Here is a 25,000-nt window from a genome sequence, read left to right as displayed (position 1 = left end):
AGACACTGGAACAGAGTGAGGGAGAGAGAGAACAGACACTGGAACAGAGAGAGGGAGAGAGAGAACAGACACTGGAACAGAGAGAGGGAGAGAGAGAACAGACACTGGAACAGAGAGAGGGAGAGAGAGAACAGACACTGGAACAGAGAGAGGGAGAGAGAGAAGAGACACTGGAACAGAGAGAGGGAGAGAGAGAACAGACACTGGAACAGAGAGAGGGAGAGAGAGAAGACACTGGAACAGAGAGAGGGAGAGAGAGAAGACACTGGAACAGAGAGAGGGAGAGAGAGAACAGACACTGGAACAGAGAGAGGGAGAGAGAGAAGACACTGGAACAGAGAGAGGGAGAGAGAGAAGACACTGGAACAGAGAGAGGGAGAGAGAGAACAGACACTGGAACAGAGAGAGGGAGAGAGAGAACAGACACTGGAACAGAGAGAGGGAGAGAGAGAGAAGACACTGGAACAGAGAGAGGGAGAGAGAGAACAGACACTGGAACAGAGAGAGGGAGAGAGAGAACAGACACTGGAACAGAGAGAGGGAGAGAGAGAACAGACACTGGAACAGAGAGAGGGAGAGAGAGAAGACACTGGAACAGAGAGAGGGAGAGAGAGAACAGACACTGGAACAGAGAGAGGGAGAGAGAGAACAGACACTGGAACAGAGAGAGGGAGAGAGAGAGAAGACACTGGAACAGAGAGAGGGAGAGAGAGAACAGACACTGGAACAGAGAGAGGGAGAGAGAGAAGACACTGGAACAGAGAGAGGGAGAGAGAGAACAGACACTGGAACAGAGAGAGGGAGAGAGAGAACAGACACTGGAACAGAGAGAGGGAGAGAGAGAGAAGACACTGGAACAGAGAGAGGGAGAGAGAGAACAGACACTAGAACAGAGAGAGGGAGAGAGAGAAGGAAATAAACGCATTTCAACAGGGCTTGTACTGCTACATTAATCAGACTGGGGATTCACATAAATGAGGAGAGGAAAGGGGAGTCCAGGGGTGAGGGTCTTCCTGGCCACTCTCACACACCCCACAGCAGGAGGGCGGACTGCTCTTCCTGTCTGTGACATGCAGCTGCCTTTATTTTACGTGTTCTGCTGCGTTTCCATATTCATGCACCTTAGCCTCCATTTTCTCAGCAACCACCTTTACGTGACTTTACATCCCTCTCAAAAGTGCTCTCAGACTGCCCCTTGTTCTCCTTCGCCTCCCCGGGGGAAGGAAGCTGCAGTCTGCTCACTCAGACAGAGAGGGGGAGAGAGAGACAGGAGGAGAGAGACAGAGAGACAGACAGAAGAATGAGTCAGAGATCCAGCGAGAGCGACAGGGAACCAGTGCTGCCACCTTGCTGTTAATCACGTTGTGCCACAACAGCCTGCAGTGATGGAACGACGTGTTTTGTGCGATTCCATCCATACATCATGGTCTTGCCCTGATTAATGTCAACAAAAAACATGACCTGGGTTTGTGTGTGTGTGATTAACGCCTCATCTGCTGTGATTAAAGCAGGCTCTTTGCAGCTGAAGCCAGCCTACCCCTGCTGCCTCTGGTGTATGAGTCTATATTTAACTAAGAACAAGTCTGCATATCACACACGCACACACACACAGGAAGACAGGAATTAACACAGCATTACTGATTACATAACCACTGCAAATGACAAGTACCACTGTAAAAAAGGTCTTTTGATACCTACACACACACACTGGGAGAGAGAGAGATATAGAGAGAGAGGGATAGAGAGAGGGCCATAATGTATATGAATGACCAGCTCTATTGCTGCAAATCAACCATTACGAAGCAAGAGCAAAAGACAATTGAATCGTTACAAACCGACTCCACAAAACAAATGAAGCGTGACGACCCGAGACCATTACAAAGTCTTGGTTCAGAACATCGTCAACACTTCCAAGTTGTTGGTGTAACTGATGTTTTTCCTTTGCTTAACCAGTCAAATTTCAAATCAAATCAAATTTTATTTATATAGCGCTTTTTACAACAGTTGTTGTCACAAAGCAGCTTTACAAGTGCCGAGTCCTAGCCCCCAGTGAGCAAGCCAGTGTGTTAAAAATCCCTAACACAGCAGGTGCCCATATTGCTTACAAGCTTTGATTTAAAACATACTGAGGACGCTGTAGAGCAGCATGAAGAAGTGTCTCTATAAAGGTCCCTGACACGGGGTCTCACCTTGTAGCCCCTCCAGAAGGCCTGGATGAGAACTGCAGCCTGTTCCTCCGTCAGGAGCAGAGAGAGAGGGATGGGTGGCCTGGGACTGAAGGTAAAAGACGAGAAGAAACCTGATGTTCCTTTATATGAAGAACAATGAAGCCCTTACATCAGGGTTGAGGTCAATTCACTGAGTTCTTGGTCAATTCAATTCAGAAGGTTAGTTAAATAAAATTATAGAGTATTGCTGAACATATCGAACCTAATTTAATGAACTAAAATGGAACCTAAACATTCACTGACGCTATGGATCTACTGCACACACACATCCTGCAGGAGAAAGATGGACAGACAGATGCTCAGGCAGGAATTACTGGCTCACTGGAATGTGTGTGTGGTCGTGCACTCACTGTGTGCTGAACCACTCCTGGACAAAGGGGATCTCATCAAAGTCGAGAGGAGTGAGACCAACCCTTCGAGGGTTCTTACTGACGGACAGAAAAAAAGTAAAGAAAAATGGCAATGATGATGAAAACTGCGAGATTAAAAGCCTGGAGATTTCCAATCGCCTTCCACAAACTCACTTGTATAGCCATGCGGTGAGGAAGTCACAAGCATTAAACGCACTTCGTTTTCTCTGGATAAGACACAGCGAGAGACATGACCGTTATGACCGAGATAAATCCAATACGTTGTGCTGCAGATTATGGAGGCCTGTAAAGATCTGACCTCCATGCAGTGGTGCTTCTGAGCTTCAATCAGCAAGGCCTCTAATCCAGGCAGCAGCACAGGGAACACTGTTCTCTCCAGATAGTGAGTGGTGGGACCTGTGAACTCATACTGAACTTACTAACATGTCATACATTGACCATTTAAAGCCTTTTACTGCCTTTGTTAATATCATTCTACATGAATGATGCTGAAATGTTAAAACAAATTCCTTTACATCTTGTATAGAATACTAAGTATTCATTTGAAGGGATTTTAAGGAAATGGAGACTGTAGAAATGTAATCTTTGTAGGAAGTGTAATCCATACTTACACTGCAGCGGATCTATGGGACTAGGACTGCTGGTCTCAGGACGCTGCTCACCAGACAGAGAACAGTGCTTTAAAACCCAGTGATGATGGGGATGAAGAGAATCAACATCCTTTAATGGACCTGCATTCATTAGAACCTCATAAAAGTCCCTTAGAGGAAAACTATGCACTCCAATTTGTGCTGTTTTGTAAAATGAGAAATAAACTGTAAGGCTGTTTTTGGCAAAAATGTAGAGTACTGGCAAAAGCCCACAATATTGTCAACAATAAAAGTAAATATTACATGTAACCTCTAGAGTAGTCACCAGGCATGTGGCTGAAGGAGCTGCTTTTCTGTTCAAGAAACAACAGTGAACTTTATTTTCTTGAATGCATTTAAGAATACAGCTAGTGAAGGTGAATATGGCCTGTAGCTGAACCCCACCAAACTAACTCAGCTAGCTCACCTAACCTAGCTAAGCAACACATCAGCAACCGTTTCTACCACCGCTGGTTCAGTGTGGGTGTTAGTGCTGGTTCAGTGTGGGTGTTAGTGCTGGTTCAGTGTGGGTGTTAGTGCTGGTCCAGTGTGGGTGTTAGTGCTGGTCCAGTGTGGGTGTTAGTGCTGGTTCAGTGTGGGTGTTAGTGCTGGTCCCAGTGTGGGTGACCAGTGCTGCTCGTCTCACCGTGGCCGCAGTCTCGTCGCCCCCGCCCGGGTTCACAGCTGACCGGACCGGGCTCTTATCGCCGGGCGGTGCCGGTCGCCGTTCGTCGTATTCTGTATGAATTCATAAGTAAGAGTGATTGGCATGTTTGTCATAAGTATAAAGTAAGCTGGTAAATATTGTGTTGTTTGTGTGTGTGTTTGTCTCACCGTCTCGCATCTGTCGCCATAAAGTCTCACAACTCAACTCGGCCATGACGGCGGCGATGTTACTATGGTTGCGGTTTACCCTAGCAGCCGTATCCAAGGAAGTTCATTGAAAGTGCTTCCGGTGTTTCATTCGAAACGGTCGTGTGAAGTCTTGACAAGCCAAATGCAAAAGCATCAGTTATTAGGTTACGTAGTTTGCTTTTCACTCCACCGTACACTAAATACTTATTAGGCTACAATAGATTTGCGATGTACACCATTATCAGGAAAACTATCCAGATACTGATTTATCTCTTTCCACTATGATCCGCAGTACTTTTTCAATGTGCAGTGCCACCCAGAGGAAGCTTTTAGCATCGCAGGTTTCCTATACACCTGGTTTTCTATCCTGCCAATATCGTACACATAACATTTAACAGAATGCAAAAAAGCAAAGAACACATATCCAAAAAAAATTTATTGGAGCATTTTTCCATAGCATTGTATCCATTGTAAGACAGTAGCAACAAAATAAAAATCAAAATGATTTTAAAACAAACAAAAAAATTACTGTCTAAATATGTAGTTACAAAAATACATTGCACAAAGTCCTATTTCATAGCTAAAATAAATAGTCTTGAACAAACTCAGTAATATACACAAGAACATTTTCAACACATCATCCCCTAATAACACACTTTCCCTGTAATTAACCCAAATTTTTCTGCTTTACATTTAAGTAAATAGGACCTTGTGCAATGTACATTTTTACAAACTGTAGTTCTGCATTCTCTGGTCAGATATTTAGTTAAACAAAAATAAAATATGTCAAAGTAGTAGCAGACAACAGTAATAATAATATTGAAGATGTGTGGGTGTACCCTTTTTGTTAAAAGCAGACTATTATCAACAAAATATACATTACATTCCTCCAGCTTATCCTGTGGGTAGCTAAGATTTTCCTTAAGAAAGGACTGAAACTGATGGGAACATCATGACACCAATTTACTTACTTATAAAGTCCAGTATCAGAGTACTTAGAGTCTACTCCAGTATTAATGTGCAGTCAAATCCAAAGGGGAAAAACATATTTTGATTTAAGGATTCTATTTTAAAAGTCAGGTATGTTTGTTACAGTGCTTAAAAATGAGACTCTTCTGCCCTGCTATAACATCTTACACATTCAGTGCTTGTCAGAGCACGTTTGTCGGTCCCGGTCACAGTGCAACCCTACCCTGTACATTTTAGTATTTTTCCTGCTTGAACACATGTGCCTCAACCAGAGGTGTCAAGTAACAAATTACAAATACTTCGTTACCTTAAGTAGAAATTTTGGTTATTTATACTTTACTGGAGTAATTATTTTTCAGCGGATTTTTTACTTCTACTCCTTACATTTTTACACCATTATCTGTACTTTCTACTCCTTACATTTTAAAAATAGCCTCGTTACTGCTATTTCATTTTGACTTATTTTCATTCCGGCATGTCATTGTTAAAACCCCTATCGCGCCATCCAGATAGAGTTAATTTGATTGTTCACTACATTCCGACACTCTATTGGTTTGTACGTGAAGTATCGCACCTGCACACGTCACGTCACACTCCAGCGAGGACGTAGCAGACGTATGTAGCTTAGTATAAAGATGTCCGTGGCAGAGACTCAAGAGAATTCGAGCGAAGTGTCCCAACTAAGCACCAGCGAGGATGTTGGTAGCCAGGAAGACCAACCAACCCTTGTATTAAAGTACATTCATTTTCAATGGGCATTTGTGCCCATTTTTCAACATTAACATTTTAATATAACATTATTAGTCATTAGGCCTATGTCTTTTAGAAGAATGGGGTTTTTGGGGAGGTGGGCTAGTGCACTATAGACCCCTGTGGTGCAACTTAAGCTTTTGTCCTTAATTACTTTTTTTCCTTACATTACTTTTAATTTTATACTTTAAGCAGTTTTGAAAGCAGTACTTTTACACTTTTACTTGAGTAAAAAGCTGGAGTTGATACTTCAACTTCTACAGAAGTACTTTTAAACCCTAGTACCTATACTTCTACCTGAGTAATGAGTGTGAATACAACTGACACCTTTGGACTCAACACCTCATGTTAACATTCATCTGGCAGGGAGAACACTGCTGAATGTACGGGCAGGGGGACACCAGGACCAGGACTGAGAAATACTCTATTACATCACCTAGTGTACAGCTTATGGCCATCAATGTTGAAGCGTATGGCTAAAAACACTTAAAAATGAAAAAAGAACAAAGAGGAAAAGATGAGAGCGATTTGTAGAAATGTGCCAGTCCTGTTAGTGACAGACAAGTGCGAGCAGCAGCAGACTCTAGCCTTAGATTTACAAAGCGTGAGAGTGAGGCCAAAATCCAGTTACACACACTGAACCCAGGAGACCAAAATCTCCTGGATGATGAATTCTGAAGGGGGAAAAAAAGATTCAATACAGTCAAAACTTTTTAAAGGTGCACAAACACCCCTGCCCAAGTGAGGGGCACCCAGGAAAGGAGAAGTGTTCTTGAGTGATCCGGGGTCTGGAAGTTTATTCAGTGCAAGAGAGAGTTAAGGAGAAGGATTGAGAGGAGACCAGACCCAGCACTCTCCAACCGTTCAATCTTACTCTGATTCCTGTCATCCGTGTATTCTTTCGATTCTTGGTATAAAAACGTCCATCTTGCTTGCTTCTTTGCACTTCAATTTAAACTCAACATATCCAACAGCATAAAAATGTCTTCTCTAACCCAGTTCTTTCTGTTTAAAAAAGGGCTCTCCTTTATATACACGCAAGCAGTTACTATACAGTGGGGGATTTTTTTTATTTAAAGGAAGGGTCTCCGTGAACTCTGAAACGATATAGGCAGGTATACTCAGGATGTCCCCAGTTGGACAGCACTCTCAGCTCAATGATCTGGAACGCTGTGTCATTGTTCTCCTGGGAAGAAACAGAAATGACACAGGAAGCCAGTCAATAGTGGAAACACTGAACCAGCCATGAATGAGGTGAGGTTCTCATATATATGGACAGAGTGTGTGCCTCTGCAGTGGGAAGTTTAGCGTGTTGGTAGGAACACTGGAATGTCCAGAGAGACCGTCCAGTTACCACAACACGAGGAGGTCAAAGACACAACTACGTGCCAAGATGACAAAGATGTTTAGTGTCTGTACAAGCAGGCTTATTATTAAGCTAAGTTTATTTAAATGATTTAAGACAAAATCCTTACCTAATAACTGCTCTGCATGATTTACTGGTTTGTGTAAATAGATGTAGTGCATGTAGCAAGTGTTTACCATAACAGGGAAGGTCTGCAGACCTTCTCCATCTTCTTGGTAGGTGTAGTCACCAAGAAGCTTCTCCTCCTCCTGATGTTCATCTTCAAGACCCTGCCCATGTGGAGAATAAAAGCTCATAACAATGCCTGTATAATGTCAATTTATTAACAATATTCAAACACACATTGTTTGCAAATTTCCAATTTCCAAATTTCCAATTGTGTGGTTCATAGACATTTGTGTGTGTGTGTGTGTGTGTGTGTGTGTGTGTGTGTGTGTGTGTGTGTGTGTGTGTGTAGTCTTACGTATACTCTGAAGTGGCGCGGTGCACTGCTGATGGTGCCAGTAGGAGACAGGGCTTTGGGTATGTGTTCCAGACAGAAGGACGTTGGTAGAACACTCAGGGACAGCCTGATAACCAGATAACCCTGGGAACCCTTAAACGCCCAGCAGTTCCCTGGGTACACGTCCGGCTACAAATCAGAACAACAACTCCTTGTTACCTTCCTTGGTTGGAGACAATACTGTGGATTCCTTATGCATGTCCAGTAGAATGAGTAACAGGAGGAGGCAGGGTTAGGGAGTGTCAGTAGAATGAGTAACAGGAGGAGGAGGAGGTTAGGGAGCGTCAGTAGAATGAGTAACAGGAGGAGGAGGTTAGGGAGTGTCAGTACAATGAGTAACAGGAGGAGGCAGGGTTAGGGAGCGTCAGTAGAATGAGTAACAGGAGGAGGAGGTTAGGGAGCATCAGTAGAATGAGTAACAGGAGGAGGTTAGGGAGTGTCAGTAGAATGAGTAACAGGAGGAGGAGGTTAGGGAGCGTCAGTAGAATGAGTAACAGGAGGATGCAGGGTTAGGGAGCGTCAGTAGAATGAGTAACAGGAGGAGGAGGTTAGGGAGCGTCAGTAGAATGAGTAACAGGAGGAGGAGGTTAGGGAGCGTCAGTAGAATGAGTAACAGGAGGAGGCAGGGTTAGGGAGTGTCAGTAGAATGAGTAACAGGAGGAGGTTGTTAGGGAGCGTCAGTAGAATGAGTAACAGGAGGAGGTTGTTAGGGAGCATCAATAGAATGAGTAACAGGAGGAGGAAGTTAGGGAGCGTCAGTAGAATGAGTAACAGGAGGAGGCAGGGTTAGGGAGCGTCAGTAGAATGAGTAACAGGAGGAGGTTGTTAGGGAGCGTCAGTAGAATGAGTAACAGGAGGAGGAGGTTAGGGAGCGTCAGTAGAATGAGTAACAGGAGGAGGTTGTTAGGGAGTGTCAGTAGAATGAGTAACAGGAGGAGGAGGTTAGGGAGCGTCAGTAGAATGAGTAACAGGAGGAGGCAGGGTTAGGGAGCGTCAGTAGAATGAGTAACAGGAGGAGGAGGTTAGGGAGCGTCAGTAGAATGAGTAACAGGAGGAGGTTGTTAGGGAGCGTCAGTAGAATGAGTAACAGGAGGAGGTTGTTAGGGAGCGTCAGTAGAATGAGTAACAGGAGGATGCAGGGTTAGGGAGCGTCAGTAGAATGAGTAACAGGAGGAGGAGGTTAGGGAGCGTCAGTAGAATGAGTAACAGGAGGAGGAGGTTAGGGAGCGTCAGTAGAATGAGTAACAGGAGGAGGTTGTTAGGGAGCGTCAGTAGAATGAGTAACAGGAGGAGGTTGTTAGGGAGCGTCAGTAGAATGAGTAACAGGAGGAGGTTGTTAGGGAGTGTCAGTAGAATGAGTAACAGGAGGAGGAGGTTAGGGAGCGTCAGTACAATGAGTAACAGGAGGAGGCAGGGTTAGGGAGCGTCAGTAGAATGAGTAACAGGAGGAGGAGGTTAGGGAGCGTCAGTAGAATGAGTAACAGGAGGAGGAGGTTAGGGAGCGTCAGTACCTGTATGACCACACGGGGGGACTGGGAGAAATACCACAGCGGGACGCCAAATAAGCTCATCAGCGCCGTTTTTGTCTCGTACGTCTCTGAACAGCGCGTACTCAGGATACTACCCCCTAAACACACACACACACACACACACACACACACACACACACACACACACACACACACACACACATACATCAACTCCGAATCCATCTGCAAGCAGCAATCTCCCTGTCCTTTCAGTCCTTGAGCTTCACGGTGAGACCCGAGCCTCGTACCTCCAGACTCCAGGGCGTAGTCGACCCGGCCTGTTCGGTCCTGCGAGTACAGTCTCAGTGCGTTCTGCACGATCATCTGCACTTGCTGGAGAGACAACAGACAGGACATCAACCTATGAAGGAAGCAGGTTCAAAATAGGGATGCACCGATTCACGCTTTTCACTTCCGATACCGATTCAGATATCTGAGACTTAGTATCGGCCGATACCGATCTGATACCGATCGATTTAAAACATTTACAAGTTTATTGAAAACTCTGCCCCAGTATAGCACACTTAAACACACATAAAAACAACACAACTTGCATTTGTTCAGTCAGTGCAATTATGAATATAACATTGAATGTAAAATAAATAATACCAAAGAACCTGAAACTTACAAAAACAATAGGTTCACAACTTTGGTCAAACATGAAAAAAAAAAACTGAAAGAAACCTTTGAAATGGTTCAAGAATTCTAAATATAATTTAAAATAAATAAGGAGATGGAATAAGAGAAACAGCAATACCTATGTGGCTAGTTTGCTAGCGCAGACATCACGCAGAGCACAAAGCATGTAACGGCCAGAAATATGTGTACTGTCTCTTTAAGGGAGCGAGTTGAGCGTGTGTATTGAATATTGTTGTTTTTTTAGCTTTCTGCCGTAGACCGACTCAGACCAATGCTCTTTATTTTATCCTTATTTTATTTCTGTAAGTAACACATTCAATGAGCTTTGGACAACTCACCAGTTCATGTATGAACAGTGAAGTATTGCTGGAGCCAAGGTTTATTTTGGTCAACCAGCAAATAAACAGACTAGGTGTAATACCACCAGTGCGAGTACGAGTCAGTGATTCACCTCTCCTCTGTGTGCTTCGTCTTTCATCTTTTTTTTTCGCCTGTTAACTGTCCAAGTTCACTTCTATCCGGGACAGAGTGGATATTTAAGGTTGAACTAACTCGGAAAACCTTTACAAGCATAGAATTAGACTGAATAGATCTGTTTTTATGGATCGGTCACATTGTCACCGATACCCGATCTAGAATTATTTCCAATATCGGGACCGATACAGATATTAATATCGGAATCGGTGCATCCCTAGTCGCTGAGCACCGAAATTAGGTGGCGGGTGATTAGTGCCAAACCAAATCGAATTTTTATAACTCTCCTAGTGTATGTATAATCATGTTTGATGTTTTCAGTGTCACTGTGACAACTGATGTCTTTACTTCTGTATCCTTGTGTATAATAAAGTACGTGTTCAATGTGAACCTATATAAGCAGTTCTGTTGGTTGTGCTGCCTTTATTATTTTAAAATAACAGCAGTTGTATATTCTTTTGAGAATAACCCTCCTCAGTAATCTTACATTTATGGAAATTAGCAGATCCAAAGCGACTTTTGTGACCATGTAAAACCTGCAACCCTCTTATTACAATGACTTATGACCCTGGTGCGACTGATTCAGGAGAAGAGACCTTGCACAGACACACATGCTCATACACACCAGTATACCAAGAAACAAAACACTTCACCTCCTCCGTCATTCCAGCAGCACCAGCAGTGTGGGCAACACTCTGAGAGACTGTTTGTGCACAGGCCCGATGACTGCTCTGCTCAAGCTGAAAGGACACGTTTCCCAGAATGCTGCGCTCCAGGGTGGTAAGGGCAGTGTGGAGGTCAGAGGAGCTGGTGTACTGGGAGGAGAGCCACTGTAGAAGACTCTCGGGGAGCTTTACGTCACTGCGACTTCTCACATCGCCCCCGTAGAACAGGGTGTACAGGTCCTCTCTCACCTGAGCGGACACCTGCAAACGTCAGGGTAAGAAATATAACATCAGAAAAGACCTCCAACATTCAAAGAGAAACACCAATATAGCCAAAATAACACAACAAAACATTCAACAACAGCCTGAATGGAGATTTGTTGAATTTTGACTGGTTTCTTTCAGCTTCTTAACCTGAGGGTTCCTGTGGTATATTAAAGGGACACGTTTGTAAATCTGTTCAATATGATGTTGTAAACTGTGAAACTCACCGTTTCATGCAGTGTGTCAAATTGGCCACATTTCCCTTGGCATCCCATCAGCCCTTGCAGGTCCTTCCTGATATATCCTAGTTCTGCTTCTAATCTCTGCACCTCTGCAAGCAGCGCATCACTGTCTTCTCGGATCCCGCCCACACTTGAGCAAGAACAAACGTTCACAATCTTTACATTACAGAAACGTCACCCACATGAACCATAAGATGTTTGACTGGGAGCTCAGAAGTTATGGTTTCATAACTACTGCAGAGCTCAGCGGTGAGAAGTCCTTACTCTGCAGGGGCTGGAGCCGGTGGGTCCTTTTGTCTCTGATACACCTCCTTTGGTAAAAGACATGGGTGGTTATACTCTACCATCACACTTCATGCATGTTTTAGGGACATTTCTCATGTGTGACAACATCTCGTGCACCTCGGTTCTGGAGGTCAGGGCCTGGAGGAGGAGCTCAATCTGAACCAGACGAGCTGCATGGGTCTTCTGCTGCTCCGTGTTCTGCTCCTGGGACTGGCAGAGAGCCACGCAGCATAGTCAGTGGCTGCTTTTAAGTACGTTCACAAAAACGGGCTGACAGAGGCCGAGAACTGAAGTGATATATATTGTAGACAAGGTATCATTTATACACATAACCCTATCATTCATTCACCTGTGCTCTGTCTGAAGCCTCCCTCTCCATCTTTCCTCTGAGCGCGTCAAATTTTGGCTCCAGTAGTTGTGAGACCCAAAGTGCCAGAGTCTCTTTGTCTGTCCTTGTGATCATCTCCTCTTGCAGGGTATGGACCATCTTGACGGCTTCGCCGTGCTGCCTTGAGGCCTGCTGCTCCCTCTGCTGGACAGACTCCCACAGCGCAGCCACGCTCTGCTCTAACCGGGCCATTCTCTTGTCGTCTACTGACGCTGCCATTGGCTGAGAAGAAAGAGAATGGCTTTAACTGAGTGCGTCTACGGGTGTGTGTTGTGCTCGGAAAAAACGTAAGCAATGAATGGAGCGTTGGTCTGTGTGTGTTCTCACCTGGGGAGGGACGGGGAGAGGGCCGCGCTCCGTCTGCGAGGAGGACCCGGCACTGTGGGAGGGGGCGGGGGCAAGAGTCGTGGGGGAGAAGAGCGTAGCCACTGGGGGCAAACCAGGGAGCTTTGCTCTCCACTCAGTCACGTTAAGAACCGGGAGGTAGTAGATGACTGTGGACACGCCCAAATACCACAACCCTGGATATAAAAATTAAAGGATGTGAAAACCTATTATGAGACTTTCATAAATTCTCTGAAAATCTTACATTTTATTTCATTTTTATGGTTTGAACTATTAAAGGTTTTATTATTTAAAACTTAAAATACTCTTGCCTGTAACTGTAGTGTGTACAGCAGGATACTAGTCTCAGCTAGTTTTTGTGAGCCGAAATCAAATATGTATATCACAAATATGAGATTTTCTAAGTGTGTGAGACACAACATTGTGCTACCTATGATGTGTGAGTTGTATGCGTCTCAGATTGGGATGTGAATGTCATCCAAACTCACCCAACAGCAGCAGGAAGGGGAGGAGAAACAGCAGCAGTCTGAGCAGCTTGGGGAAGCACCTGAGAGAAAACAGCCACACTTATAAAACAGCCCTGAAACCCTCATGTGCACATCATTAGTAGAAATATGAATCATTTGGTCAAACCAATAAATACCAATAATGGCAAATAATCAAAATGCAAATCAACTAAAATGAGATATTTGCCAGGAAACTACTTCCAATGAAAAAAAGAAAACCAAACATATAAAAACACCTAACGAAGTATGCAGTCATTCCCTATGAATAACTGAGTGACTTCTGTACCTGGTCAGGATGAAGACATTGACTAGAGACATCAGAGTCACCAGCTGGTACCAAGCTGTTCCCAACCACCAGAAGACTCCAGTCAGAGCCTGCCCTGTACAGAACATGGTCAGAGGTGCGTTAAGAACAGATATACGCAAAGGACTCGCCAAGAATGAAAGAAAGGGAAATGAACTGCTAAAAGCCAGCAGGAGAGTTCTCTAATAATACCGAACTCAAGTGTAAGAACAGGTGTTGGAGTGACAAACGAAAGTCAAAAGCTGGAAAAAGCATTCGATACACTACAGATTTATAAGAGCGAGAATTATCACACAGGTTGTGGTTTTAGAGAGGCACCTCTCAAGATGAGAGACATTATAGACAAGACAAAGAGGGACAACAGTGAGTTACAAACCGTCCAGAAATACACTATGTCATATTTCAAATATTTCCAATATTATATTTGAGAGAGAGTTCAAAACTCTTTATTTCATTCATGAGGGTTAACTAACTTGGTTTTGTAAGGTTATTGATTCTCTCAGATTCAGTGTATGTTAATTCTGAGAGAAATGGCAAGCATGACAGCAGTAAGTAAGGATACTGACCTGGAGACAGTACGATCAACCACACAACAGACAGCAGCGTCCGAACCACAAATGCTCCAGCCGACACCACTCCCCTGCCCACCTGCCGCAGACCGTAACCTGCGCACCATCAGAGGTCAAACAGACAAGCAAACAAAGCCAGTTAAACACACTGGTGCCTCGATATCTGGTTTGGAATGTGCATAATTAAATGAGAAAATCTTAGTGGAAAAATCTCAGGGGACATGCACTAAAACAGTTGAACAGAACACATCTGATTCTTCAACTGTGTGCGAGTGTGTAAGAGACAGAAAGATACAGGTAGAGAAAGGACTGGTGTAAAAGTATAACCTGTGTAAGCCACCAGGCCCCACAGGGCCGTAATCAGACACCGGGAGCTGGAGGAGTGTGTGTGAGTCATGTGTGTATCCAAGTGCTGCTTCCCTTTACAATCATCACCTATAGATCAGTGCAAGTGACAGGTAGCAACAAGACGTGTAAATCAAATTCTCAAATTCAGCAAACAAACTGATATGAGCAGTCATAAGTAAATCAACAATAAATAATAACAGAAGCACAACAAATGACACAATTTCAACATAAATAAGTACACAGACACACATACAAAAAGAATCAATACGGAACATCTGCATGACTCAGACAGTGAGAGAGATGTGTGTGTGTGGGGTGTGTGTGCTGACTAACTGTGCTGTGCTGTGCCCTGTTTTACACACTCCCATTGGTCTCAGGTTGCTGTCTGTTGGTTTGTCTTCACTGTCATCGAAGTTGTCCATTATTCTTTAGCCTAGATCCTACAGTAACACCAACACAACTGACCACGCCACCACAAAGCTAATCTTAAATGAACAGTTCTTAAATGAACAGTTCTTAAATGAACAGTTCTTAAATGAACAGTTCAGCCAAAGTCTGACCTACTTTTTTCATACCGGTGATCTAACACACAAATGAGCAGACGTATCGGTGGATGTTATCCTGTCTGAACTGTTCTTTACACCTGCAGTGATCCAGTAGCACCCAGAGCCAATTTATCTACTAAGAAACTAGAAGTGTCTCACACTGACTGGTCCATTGTAATTTAACAAGGCATGTTACAATGTTATAATGTACAGATGTCCATCCTACAAATTATTAATATTTTAACAGTGCAATGTTTTTCCAACAAAAATGAAAACACACACATGTGGGTCACCATATATTCTATAAACACCCGCTAACACCAGAGCGTGTGTCCTTTGCTGAATGATACTTCCCCGATCTCCTGCTTCTGGGCACAAGCCCAAGTTAAACTGCTGAAGTCTTTGACAATAAAGTAGTACATCACACCAGGGCTGACACAACCTCCTCAGGTTCATCTGAATAATAAGCTTGGTGGGCTTTATTTTAACTGTAGAGAAACAGAGTTACATCTGCTGGCAGGTGAGACACAGAGATAAAGTCTCCTTCGTGTGCATCAACCCGCTGGTGATTTCTTGACTGGCTACTTACACAAGGAGCTGCTGAGATCTGTAGGGTCATCTCTTGTCATTTGACCTTTCATGTTCACACTGCCACAGTAACTGGAGTGAGCTGAAGTATACACACAAAAACAAAAGGCGTTCGGGTTAGCTCACTTCATACGCGCTGCCCAGGACACAGCCCACCTGTTAGCACACACACCAGCTGCCCTCTGCCCTCCACCACCGCACACTGGACATGACTCGGGTAGCGGGCCGAGAGCGCTGTAAGGCTAATGTGGTGGTGGCGTGGTGATGGGTGTTTGTCAGGAGCTAGCATAAACACTGCAGCGCTGCTGGGTTTCTTACATGTGCTGTGTAGAGAGTAGTCAGAACACCATTAAAAAACGTCCTCCAAGAGCCACCGCTGACGTGCTAGCATTTCCTAACCAAACATCTCCACATACCTACGAGCTAAATCTACAAAGGTAGCTAGGTGTTTCGTATGAAGCGGTGGCTGATATCCATATAAATACTATCTCCACATACACAAGTATGCACAGTTACGGAAGCGTGATCCCCTGCAACAGAGAAGGCTTATGAACAAATGGTTAGAGAAACTGCACGCTGCATGTATAGAATGGACAGAATTACGGAGTGAGAGGTGGTCTGGCCTCTTGATATCCTGTTCTGCATAGGACAGGAAGACAGGAAGACAGAAACGCTCAGTTAGGAGGAGACTGATACTCTACTGTTGACCAATTACACAGGTGAGTTATATAACAAGAGTAATTTAACCGTTTATGGCACCGGTGTGACTAAGGTCCTGAAATGTAAAAATATTGCGTAGGAAAATGCATTGGTGATGATTAATGAGCATGTGTGTCAGTCAGGGACTGACAGCGTCCTCTTGTACTCTGGGTGAGAACATGGACATACACAACAACTTCAGTTAAATCTATAAAAAGAAACGGAATATTAAAAAAGACGAAGCCGAGGTTTGTGGGGAGAGAAGAGGGAAGCCTCGTGGGCTGCGGTGAAATACGGGCGCGGCCCCCACGTGTGGGCAGGACGTCGCTACCTTGGCCGTGGGAGTCGCTTGCCCTGTAATGAATCCTCCGGAAAGCCTTCTGCTTTAACACGGTTCCTCTGGCCACAAGCCAGGAGCACACACCTCTCAGTGAGTCTGAGACTGAGAGGAGTACACCTGCAGCACACACACACACACACACACACACACACACACACACATCAGAAGGCTAAAAGACACAATCTTCGGTACAAGAGTCTTTTGCCACACAGAACACATCTGAAAGTTGGTGAGAAACTTCACTGTCAGCCGAGACCAGATATGATGAAGGAAGAATAAGAAGATTCTGACTGTTAATACCTTTTCTTTCATGACTCTTAGCTTGGTGGACTAGATGGAAAACATTTTGGAACAGGAGTGTCATTACTGACACTATGGCGGTGAAGACTCGTCTGGTGTAGTGGACACATGTAGAAGCTGATGCCAGGATCCCTGGTGAAATAGCGGATGATGGTTCACTGTTTTAACAGCAGTTCACACTAGCTCACAGCTACTGCCAATGAAACCCAAGTGAGTATTCTTACACGTATACAAAGTATGCAGTATGACAAAAATACACGTGAGAATCCACACATCCACACACAGAGGTAGGTGAACACACCCAGCCCATGTGACTCAGAGAGACGCGTGTGTGTTTGTGTGTGTGTTTGTGTGTGTGTGTTTGTGTGTGTGTTTGTGTGTGTGTTTGTGTGTGTGTGTTTGTGTTCGTGTGGGTTCGTGTGTGTGTGTTTGTGTGGGTTCATGTGTGTGTGTGTGTGTGTGTTTGTGTGTGTGTTTGTGTGTGTGTTTGTGTGGGTTCATGTGTGTGTGTGTTTGTGTGTGTGGGTTTGTGTGTGTTTGTGTGGGTTTGTGTGTGTTTGTGTGTGTGTGTGTTCGTGTGTGTGTGTTTGTGTGGGTTCGTGTGTGTGGGTTCATGTGTGTGTGTGTGTGTGTGTGTTCATGTGTGTGTGTGTGTGTGTGTGTGTGTGTGTGTGTGTGTGTGTGTGTGTGTGTGTGTGTTTGTGTGTGTGTGTGTGTGTGTGTGTGTTTGTGTGGGTTCGTGTGTGTGTGTGTGTTTGTGTGTGTGTGTGTGTGTGTGTGTGTGTTTGTGTGTGTGTGTGTGTGTGTTTGTGTGTGTGTGTGTGTGTGTGTGTGGGTTTGTGTGGGTTTGTGTGGGTTCGTGTGTGTGTGTGTGTGTGTGTGTGTGTGTGTGTGTGTGTGTGTTTGTGTGTGTGTGTGTGTGTGTGTGTGTGTGTGTGTGTGTGTGTGTGTGTGTGTGTGTGTGTGTGTGTGTGTTGTGTGGGTTCATGTGTGTGTGTGTGTGTGTGTGTGTGTGTTTGTGTGTGTGTGTGTGTGTGTGTGTGTGTGTGTGTGTGTGTGTGTGTGTGTGTGTGTGTGTGTGTGTGTGTGTGTGTGTGTGTGTGTGTGTGTGTGTGTGCGCTACTGTGCAGCCTCTCACCAGACTTGTGCTTGCGGTGCTTGTCTACACTGTACACAGTCGAGATGGAAGAGACTCCATCCATAACGTCTCCCGTCTGAGCCACTGAGGCGGTGGAGGCGGAGCTAAGTCCCGTGAGCGCCTCCTCCTCCCCGGCGTGAACAGAGCAGTTGTGACAGATGTAGCCGTTCTCCACCGTGTTGTGGGTCTCCGTCACGCTGGCGGAGCCGTTCAAAGGTGTAGAGCTTAGCATTGACATTTTATTCCATCCTGGAACCACAAAATACAAACGACATTTAACTGGGACGTAACTTGATAAACGGAAGAATAGAAGTTATGACTAACAAAAGACATATTTGCTTTGCTGTCATCAAATGTATATAAATGAATAAATGTACTAAAATGAATCATTTCTGCACATTTCACTCTCTGGCTGAAGCAGCCTTGATTTAATGGCAGTCAAACTAGGTACGGCGCTTTGTATCAGATTGCATTGCTTATACTCTGGATACTTGCTCTCCACCCACAGCACTAGAAATAACTAGCCCACACCTCCACCCCCACACCTCCACCCTCACACCTCCACCCCCACACCTCCACCCCCACACCTCCACCCTCCGGCTGCATCAGTACGGACACCTAATGAATCTACTGCTCAGTTTCTTTCAGCCATCCGATATCTCTTCATCAATGATCAGACTCATCACAGAATCACAGGATCACAGGATCACTGCTGGCTGTGTTTTTATGGCTAGTGGATCACTTTCCAACCCGGTAGTGATACTTGACGTGTGTAAAAACCAGCAACCACTGCTGGGCCTGATACATCGGCGCCAGTTCAACACCCACAATCATGCAACTACTATGTCTGTGTTCAGGTTGTGTTAAGAATAGTCCACCACCCAAATACTAGCCAGTCAGCAGCCCTGTGTGCAGAAACTGCCCCATGGTGATGATCTGCACATGCCAACAGAGGGCTCAGTCTGTACACCTTTAAAATGTGTACATATATTTCTGCGCTATATCTGTACCGCTGAAAATGGTTAGACACAAGGTACATATTTCTAAAGGTGGGTGGCAAGTGTATTTGGAAATGCTCAAAATATCAGCATATATCATACACTGTCAACTGTTAAAAAAAGAAACAATCTCTGCATTTTGCTGAGCCTGTAGAAGATAAAGCCTCATCATGATACCTCATTAATAAAGTTCCACCTCCCTCACTAAACCCAACTTCCCATAATCCTGTTCATGCCAAACCTCGAGTCAACAACAACACAAGTCTTCTGTTCTAATTCAGTCACCCTGCCCAATGGTTCCATTGCAAATGACTCTAAATTAGCTTCTCTACCTCACAAAGACGCGGCCAAACACCACGTAAATTAAACATGGCTATCGATCTCATATCGATTATTCCCAGTAGAACGGCCACTGAGCCCCAAGCCGGACACACACTGACCTGCGTAGCTGTGTTCTGTGTGACTGATGGTGGACTGCTCCAGCCGTCTAGACATTAGCACGCTGCCCCACGTGGGAGTGTCCTGGTGACAGCTCAAACCAGCGCTGCTTTGGGCCGTCTCAGCCCCAGACGTGGACTGGCCGCTGGACAAAGACTGCTGCTTCCTGCCCCTCACAGACCTGTGGAGGTGTACATTTCATTCATTCATTCATTCATTCATTCATTCATTCATTGCTCACTTAGAGTAAGTAACAAGTACCTCAGCCATCAGTAACTATAATTTCATTACTGTCCTACATTATTAATAGTCATTAGTGTAACTGATGCACATTTATTTTCCAAATTATTATTATTATTATTATTATTATTATTATTATTATTATTATTATTAATAATAATAATATTACTATTATAACTGTTTTAACATCTGTATTAAGCGTGTAAAGCCCATATGGCACAGAACATGCATTAATGGTTGAGGTGGTGCTGAGACGTGTCTGATGTCACCAGGGAGGCCAGATCAGATGTACGTTTACAGATGTACGCTGGGACCATGCAGGATGTCTAACATCGTGCCCTCTGTATAATTACAGTGATGTTTATACTATGTCCCGACATGATGTATATTCCCCTGCAAATTCTGCAAGCCCTTATCACCAAGGAAAAGTGCTGACTTTGAGGTTTATGTTTCTTTCTGTGTAAATCACTCTCTAAATGTGATCAGCATGCCACCATTTGTAAATGACAGAAACAATCTATGAAAGCCAGAACATGTAGATTGTTCTCACAAACATTTTTTTAGCAAGAACGTGAACATATGAAAATATACATTATATTTCGGTCACCTCTTTCCGACGAGGATGTTGATTCTTGTTCAGAAACCGTCACACATGAACAGTCAAGTAAAAATGGCAGCAGACTGAGTGGCAGTGGCAGAATTTCGATCCACAACACTGGGGTGTCATTTAAGCTAAAGTTAGCAAATTCTCTTAAAAGAGTGCTGGGCCTGGTTCCAATGATTCATGCCTTTTGCAAAAATTCTGACTCAACCCATTATGAGTGTGTGAGTTTGTGGGCGTGTGTGTGTGTGTGTGTGTGTGTGTGTGTGTGTGTGTGTGTGTGTGTGTGTGTGTGTGTGTGTGTGTGTGTGTAAAGACTAACCTCTTACTAGAGCTGCTGCTATAACTGACACTGTGGTTTTGGGAGTTCTCCGTAAAGCTGCTGTTGCCATAGAGACCCCCCATGGTGCGTAAACGTAAGCTTCGACGGGACATTCTGGGCGAATCGTAGACCGGTGCGATCTTGTGCTCCTTCTCAAACTCCAGCGCAGCGGTTGAATAACTGGAGCTGGAGGAGAGACGGAAATGGAGAGACTGATTGTGATCCACACACACTATAGATTTAATAACATGAACACAGACAGGCACGTTTTAGCCTCCAACACAACAGTCCTCACATTTCATGACTTTCCCAGGCATCACACATACATTGTGGACTGATGCATCCTTGGCATAATCCATGTTGTGGTAGACAAAGATTAGATTTAAAACAAAGATACTGTATATGTTGCTCAATGCAAAATAAAACCTATTTATTTTTGTGAATATTGTGTTAATTTAGCATGCTTCAGATATTGGGTTATGGTTATCATAACTGTTGGGTTTAACGTTATTTTGTAAATCTGTTTTGTTAATGCGTGGAATGATACAAAAATTAGGGGAAAAAATTTGTGGTCCAAAAAGTCACAAGAAGACAGTTCTCACCTCAACATTTTATGTCATGCTGCACCCCAAATCACATCAGCAAATCTGCATAAAATTACTTTACAGCCACATGCTGTGTGAAGCCCATGTGTTGTTCATTTAGCATCATACCTCTGATGCCAGACTAATAGAGGAAACATTTCTTGCCAAAAATGTCTTGGCTGATGTACATTTGGACATGTTTTGCTGAACTCTTCCTTTAATGCCTGCTAGGTGCAGTGAAGCTACCTAACCACCGTCTCTAAATAAAAACTAAAGGACTGGAGAAGTTCCACTGTTCTGACACTGTTCTTCACAGTTGCCTGTAGCTTCTGTTCTGAACGTTAGCTTCAGAGTGGTTAGAGGGCAAAAAACCACTCTTCCTGTTTTTACTTTTCCTAAAGCTGTTTCATTCCCATGAGTATACAACTGCCTGCCTTCATTTCTTTCTCCAGGGCCTTTTCATTCTTCTTCCCACAGCTTATCTATAATCGCTGCCTGGTCTTCTCATCCACACCCTTTCCCTAACTATTCACCTGTCTCACAATCTTTTCCTCAAACGTTTAATGAGTTCCTCTGTAATTTGGTGCAACTGTTCATGCACAAATCCAGCTAAAGAGACTCTCTGAAGAGATACTAATGCTCCAGAACACTACACACAAACACAAGTAACACAAGTGGACCGTCCAGCTGTACAGGGTCAGTGCTGTTTTAGAAAAGCTACAAACAGGTGTTACATAAATTCTGCATATCAACAGCTTGGCTACTACGCAGCTGTTCATTCATTAACTGTACCTGTAACATTGGTGTACTTCTAAGGGTCCAGTGAGTCTAGCTACACACAACATGTGTGTTGCTAACACAGAGTCAATTTCACTTATACCACAAAGTGAACAGGATAAAGTTCTTTAGACCTTCCAACAAAGCTAATTGGGCTTTTTTGAAGTTATCTGCCACAGGCCGGGTTATTAGCACGCTGGCGTCCTGGGCCGTTCCACTTCTCCTCTCTCCCCAACGCTGGGATCACGCTGTCTTCTCTTGAATAACCCGTCAGCCCTCTCTGAGCCCTAACGACAGGTGGCGTGATGGTGTCACTTGACCTTACAACTGCCCTCTAATACACTGAAAGCCACACAAACAGTCCCACTGCTCCACACTTGCTCTAGTGTGTCAACACCAACAGATAAACCTGCCAGCAGCCAATGGGATTAACATATTGCTCACCAACAGCACCCAATGGGATGAACGTATTGCTCACCAACAGCAGCCAATGGGATGAACTATTGCTCACCAACAGCAGCCAATGGGATGAACGTATTGCTCACCAACAGCAGCCAACCACTGAGATCAATGCACTTGTGTTTTGATTTGAAAAATCAACCAATATAATCAGCTGCACTTTAACTAAACAAACTAACAAACTAACATTGCATTAAAGTGTAGAAGGAAAGAGCGTCCACATTTTTAGTGTGCAAAAAAAGTACCAGTATATTTTTAAATTTAACATGTTGTGAAGACCGCTGGTGGCTCCCACCCAAACGCTGCCTCGAGTGAACGGCTAGTGGACACGTGCAGTTTAAAGACGCTCGTTTGGTAAATCTTCAAAACAGGCTTGAGAGAAGACATAGACGCTGAACTGCGGACACTAATCCTAGCAGTTGTGAAGACTAAAGTAGTGCATGTTCTGTACTACAGCAGTGGACAGTGTCTCCCTGGGAATGTCCTACATGGCCTGGGCAGCCCAAACAGTGATATGTATGCTAAAATCTGGTCTGGGTTTTTGTTCTGTAAGACCGTACACAGTTGACGGGGATGCTTGTCCCCTCTCATAGAACATCTTGTGTCTTTGCACTGCTGGTACATGCTGGATGCTCTTTCTACAGGGCTCCAGACTAATCATCAATGCTGAAATGTTTGTAATGTCTGTAATGACATTACACAGTGTTACATACTGTTACATTGATATTTCTAAGTTCTGTGTAGAAGACTGCCCAATTATTCTAACACACACACACACACACACACACACATACACACACACAACAATATGGATTTTGTTAGTCTTGTTATTCCAAGCCATAGTCAAACACGACAACAACACAAGATCAACTTCACCTGACACCGAATAGCCTTCCAACAATACACATACAAGTACAGAAACTGAACCCCCCCCCCCCCCCCCCCCACCACACACACACACACACACACACACTCAAGCACTTGACTAGTGTCCACAAAACTAAAAGTTAAAATGTGACTGGTCTTTTATTTCCTCTAGAGGCAAACTGATCTTTTTGAGTAATGTCTCTTTGGATCACAGTGTATTCTGGCTGTGGTTTCTTCTTCACACATCCACTGCACCATTTAGATGCTTCAAGAAGTAACTGTGATACTTTCTACAGTAAGTCAACAAAATGAGAACTACTGAAATTGTAAGCACTCAAAACCCCAAACTATGATTTCAAACTTAAGAGTTTCCAATGATCAAAGTTTGCCATCCAACATTTTAAGAGAAGACAGAAGTAGTTAAACTAGAATGCATACCACACACAAACACATGTCATGAAAGAATCCAGAGAGGGCCACACCTACATGCTCTGTCCTGCCTGACTGTGGCTCTTCACCGAAGGGCCCCAGACTAGGGCAAAAACCTGCATGAAGCAGATATATTGCCCCATACCGTGATTGTGGTGTGCTCTGCAGTAAAAGTGCAATATTGAATGTCCCAGACAGGAACAGAACACCCCTGTATGTGTTACATGACCCAGGGTCAGGATGGTGTGTCTAAAAGACAAGCTGTTGTCCTGACAGCACGACCCGCACAGCCATAATGAGTGTGCACAAAGAATTAGAAGCATCTGCTTAAGTTAATTGTTATCTTCTATGCTAATCACATTAGCTACTTGTCTCAGAGCATTTCAGGCAGTGTGAGTTGTCTAAAAGGAGACAAAAGTGTGGATGTGCGTAACTGATGCCACATATTTGGAAAAACCCAAAAAACTCATTTACTTTGTTGAACCATTCATCATTCACATTAGTAATTACTCAGGGTTTGTTCACACCTAATCTCTAGTATCCACAACAACAACAACAACAAAAACAGATTTCTGCTTGACGTATTCTCCTTGTGCTACCTCGTTTAGATGATCACATTTCAGGGTATTTTAGGGAGGGTATACTCTCCATTCCCACACACACACTTTGCATTATACAAGACATATAGGCAAATTACCAAAACCCCCTTTGCATGATCATAAGCGATGACGCACCATTCACTAATCACCCATTAAAAGAAACCTGTACATCTTGTTCACATAAACAAAATGTAAATGGCAATGATATGCAACAGCTTTTAGCCATTTTTGGAAAATCCCAAAACAGACAAAAAGAAAACTATCTTTTACATTATTAAAAATAACTAAATAAATACTAACAATACTACCAGGGAGATAGTAATGTGCAAGCAAACATGCACATACACACCCACCCATACTCACACACCAGCTCACCATCTGGTTGTTCATCTTTTTGTAGAGTAATAAATCATTAAGAAACATGTGGAAACCACAGAGGAATGCAAGGCTACAGTAGTGTGCAGTTGCTGTAGTCTTCTGTGGTTTTAGCACCAACACTGTGGAGAACACCACATAGCAGGATTCTGGAGTATCAGCTCCACTTGTATGCCAGCGTCTTTCTTCACATGACCAGGATTTAATGCATTCCTCCATGCCACATGCACTTTGACAAAGTTTTTTCCAAATCATCAAAGCTGTAACCCAAAAGGTCCACAATGTAGTCCATTTTAATTGTTATTGGTATTAATTGTTATTGGTATTAAAATATGCCTTCTATATATTCACGTCAAGGCCTTTTTTCTTGAATTGTATATTTTATGCCACATATTATACCAAGTAGTATAATCAAAGGTCTGAGGCAAAGTCCAAAAGTCCAACCATTTAAACACGCCAGTTTTCATCATGTG

General features: G+C 43.9%; 2 protein-coding genes across 6 annotated transcripts in view; both read right to left on the bottom strand.

The window, feature by feature from the left end:
* Positions 1 to 4,170, bottom strand: part of iqck (IQ motif containing K) — a 14,943-nt gene extending 10,773 nt beyond the window's left edge. Inside the window, exons 1-8 of one of the 5 annotated variants that reach the window (XM_076988719.1) lie at positions 4,063 to 4,170; positions 3,875 to 3,966; positions 3,500 to 3,542; positions 3,211 to 3,330; positions 2,898 to 2,995; positions 2,753 to 2,805; positions 2,579 to 2,656; positions 2,190 to 2,274 (exon numbers count right to left, since the gene is read on the bottom strand). In XM_076988719.1, coding sequence (XP_076844834.1) covers positions 2,190 to 2,274; positions 2,579 to 2,656; positions 2,753 to 2,805; positions 2,898 to 2,995; positions 3,211 to 3,330; positions 3,500 to 3,542; positions 3,875 to 3,966; positions 4,063 to 4,108 — 615 coding nt within the window. In that variant the 5' untranslated portion in view covers positions 4,109 to 4,170. The remainder of the gene's footprint in view (positions 1 to 2,189; positions 2,275 to 2,578; positions 2,657 to 2,752; positions 2,806 to 2,897; positions 2,996 to 3,210; positions 3,331 to 3,499; positions 3,543 to 3,874; positions 3,967 to 4,062) is intronic. The other 4 variants (XM_076988715.1, XM_076988716.1, XM_076988717.1 and 1 more) reach the window with 4 other exon arrangements.
* Positions 4,171 to 4,549: 379 nt separating this feature from the next.
* LOC143489531 (SUN domain-containing protein 1-like) lies at positions 4,550 to 20,796 on the bottom strand. The gene is made up of 22 exons (XM_076988627.1): positions 20,733 to 20,796; positions 20,438 to 20,669; positions 19,277 to 19,455; positions 17,839 to 18,087; positions 16,701 to 16,832; positions 16,392 to 16,517; positions 15,363 to 15,443; positions 14,208 to 14,315; positions 13,878 to 13,976; positions 13,294 to 13,387; positions 12,990 to 13,048; positions 12,484 to 12,677; positions 12,118 to 12,378; positions 11,886 to 11,978; positions 11,748 to 11,794; positions 11,469 to 11,613; positions 10,966 to 11,238; positions 9,448 to 9,532; positions 9,182 to 9,297; positions 7,632 to 7,799; positions 7,345 to 7,437; positions 4,550 to 6,988 (listed from the first exon to the last, which is right to left on the bottom strand). The coding sequence occupies exons 1-22, from the start codon at positions 20,794 to 20,796 to the stop codon at positions 6,872 to 6,874; spliced, it is 3,015 nt and encodes a 1,004-aa protein (XP_076844742.1). The 3' UTR covers positions 4,550 to 6,871.
* Between the last annotated feature and the right edge of the window lie 4,204 nt (positions 20,797 to 25,000).

This window comes from Brachyhypopomus gauderio, unplaced genomic scaffold (assembly GCF_052324685.1).
Source record: "Brachyhypopomus gauderio isolate BG-103 unplaced genomic scaffold, BGAUD_0.2 sc63, whole genome shotgun sequence".
NCBI lineage: Eukaryota > Metazoa > Chordata > Actinopteri > Gymnotiformes > Hypopomidae > Brachyhypopomus > Brachyhypopomus gauderio.
This window is presented reverse-complemented; position numbering and strand designations above follow the sequence as displayed.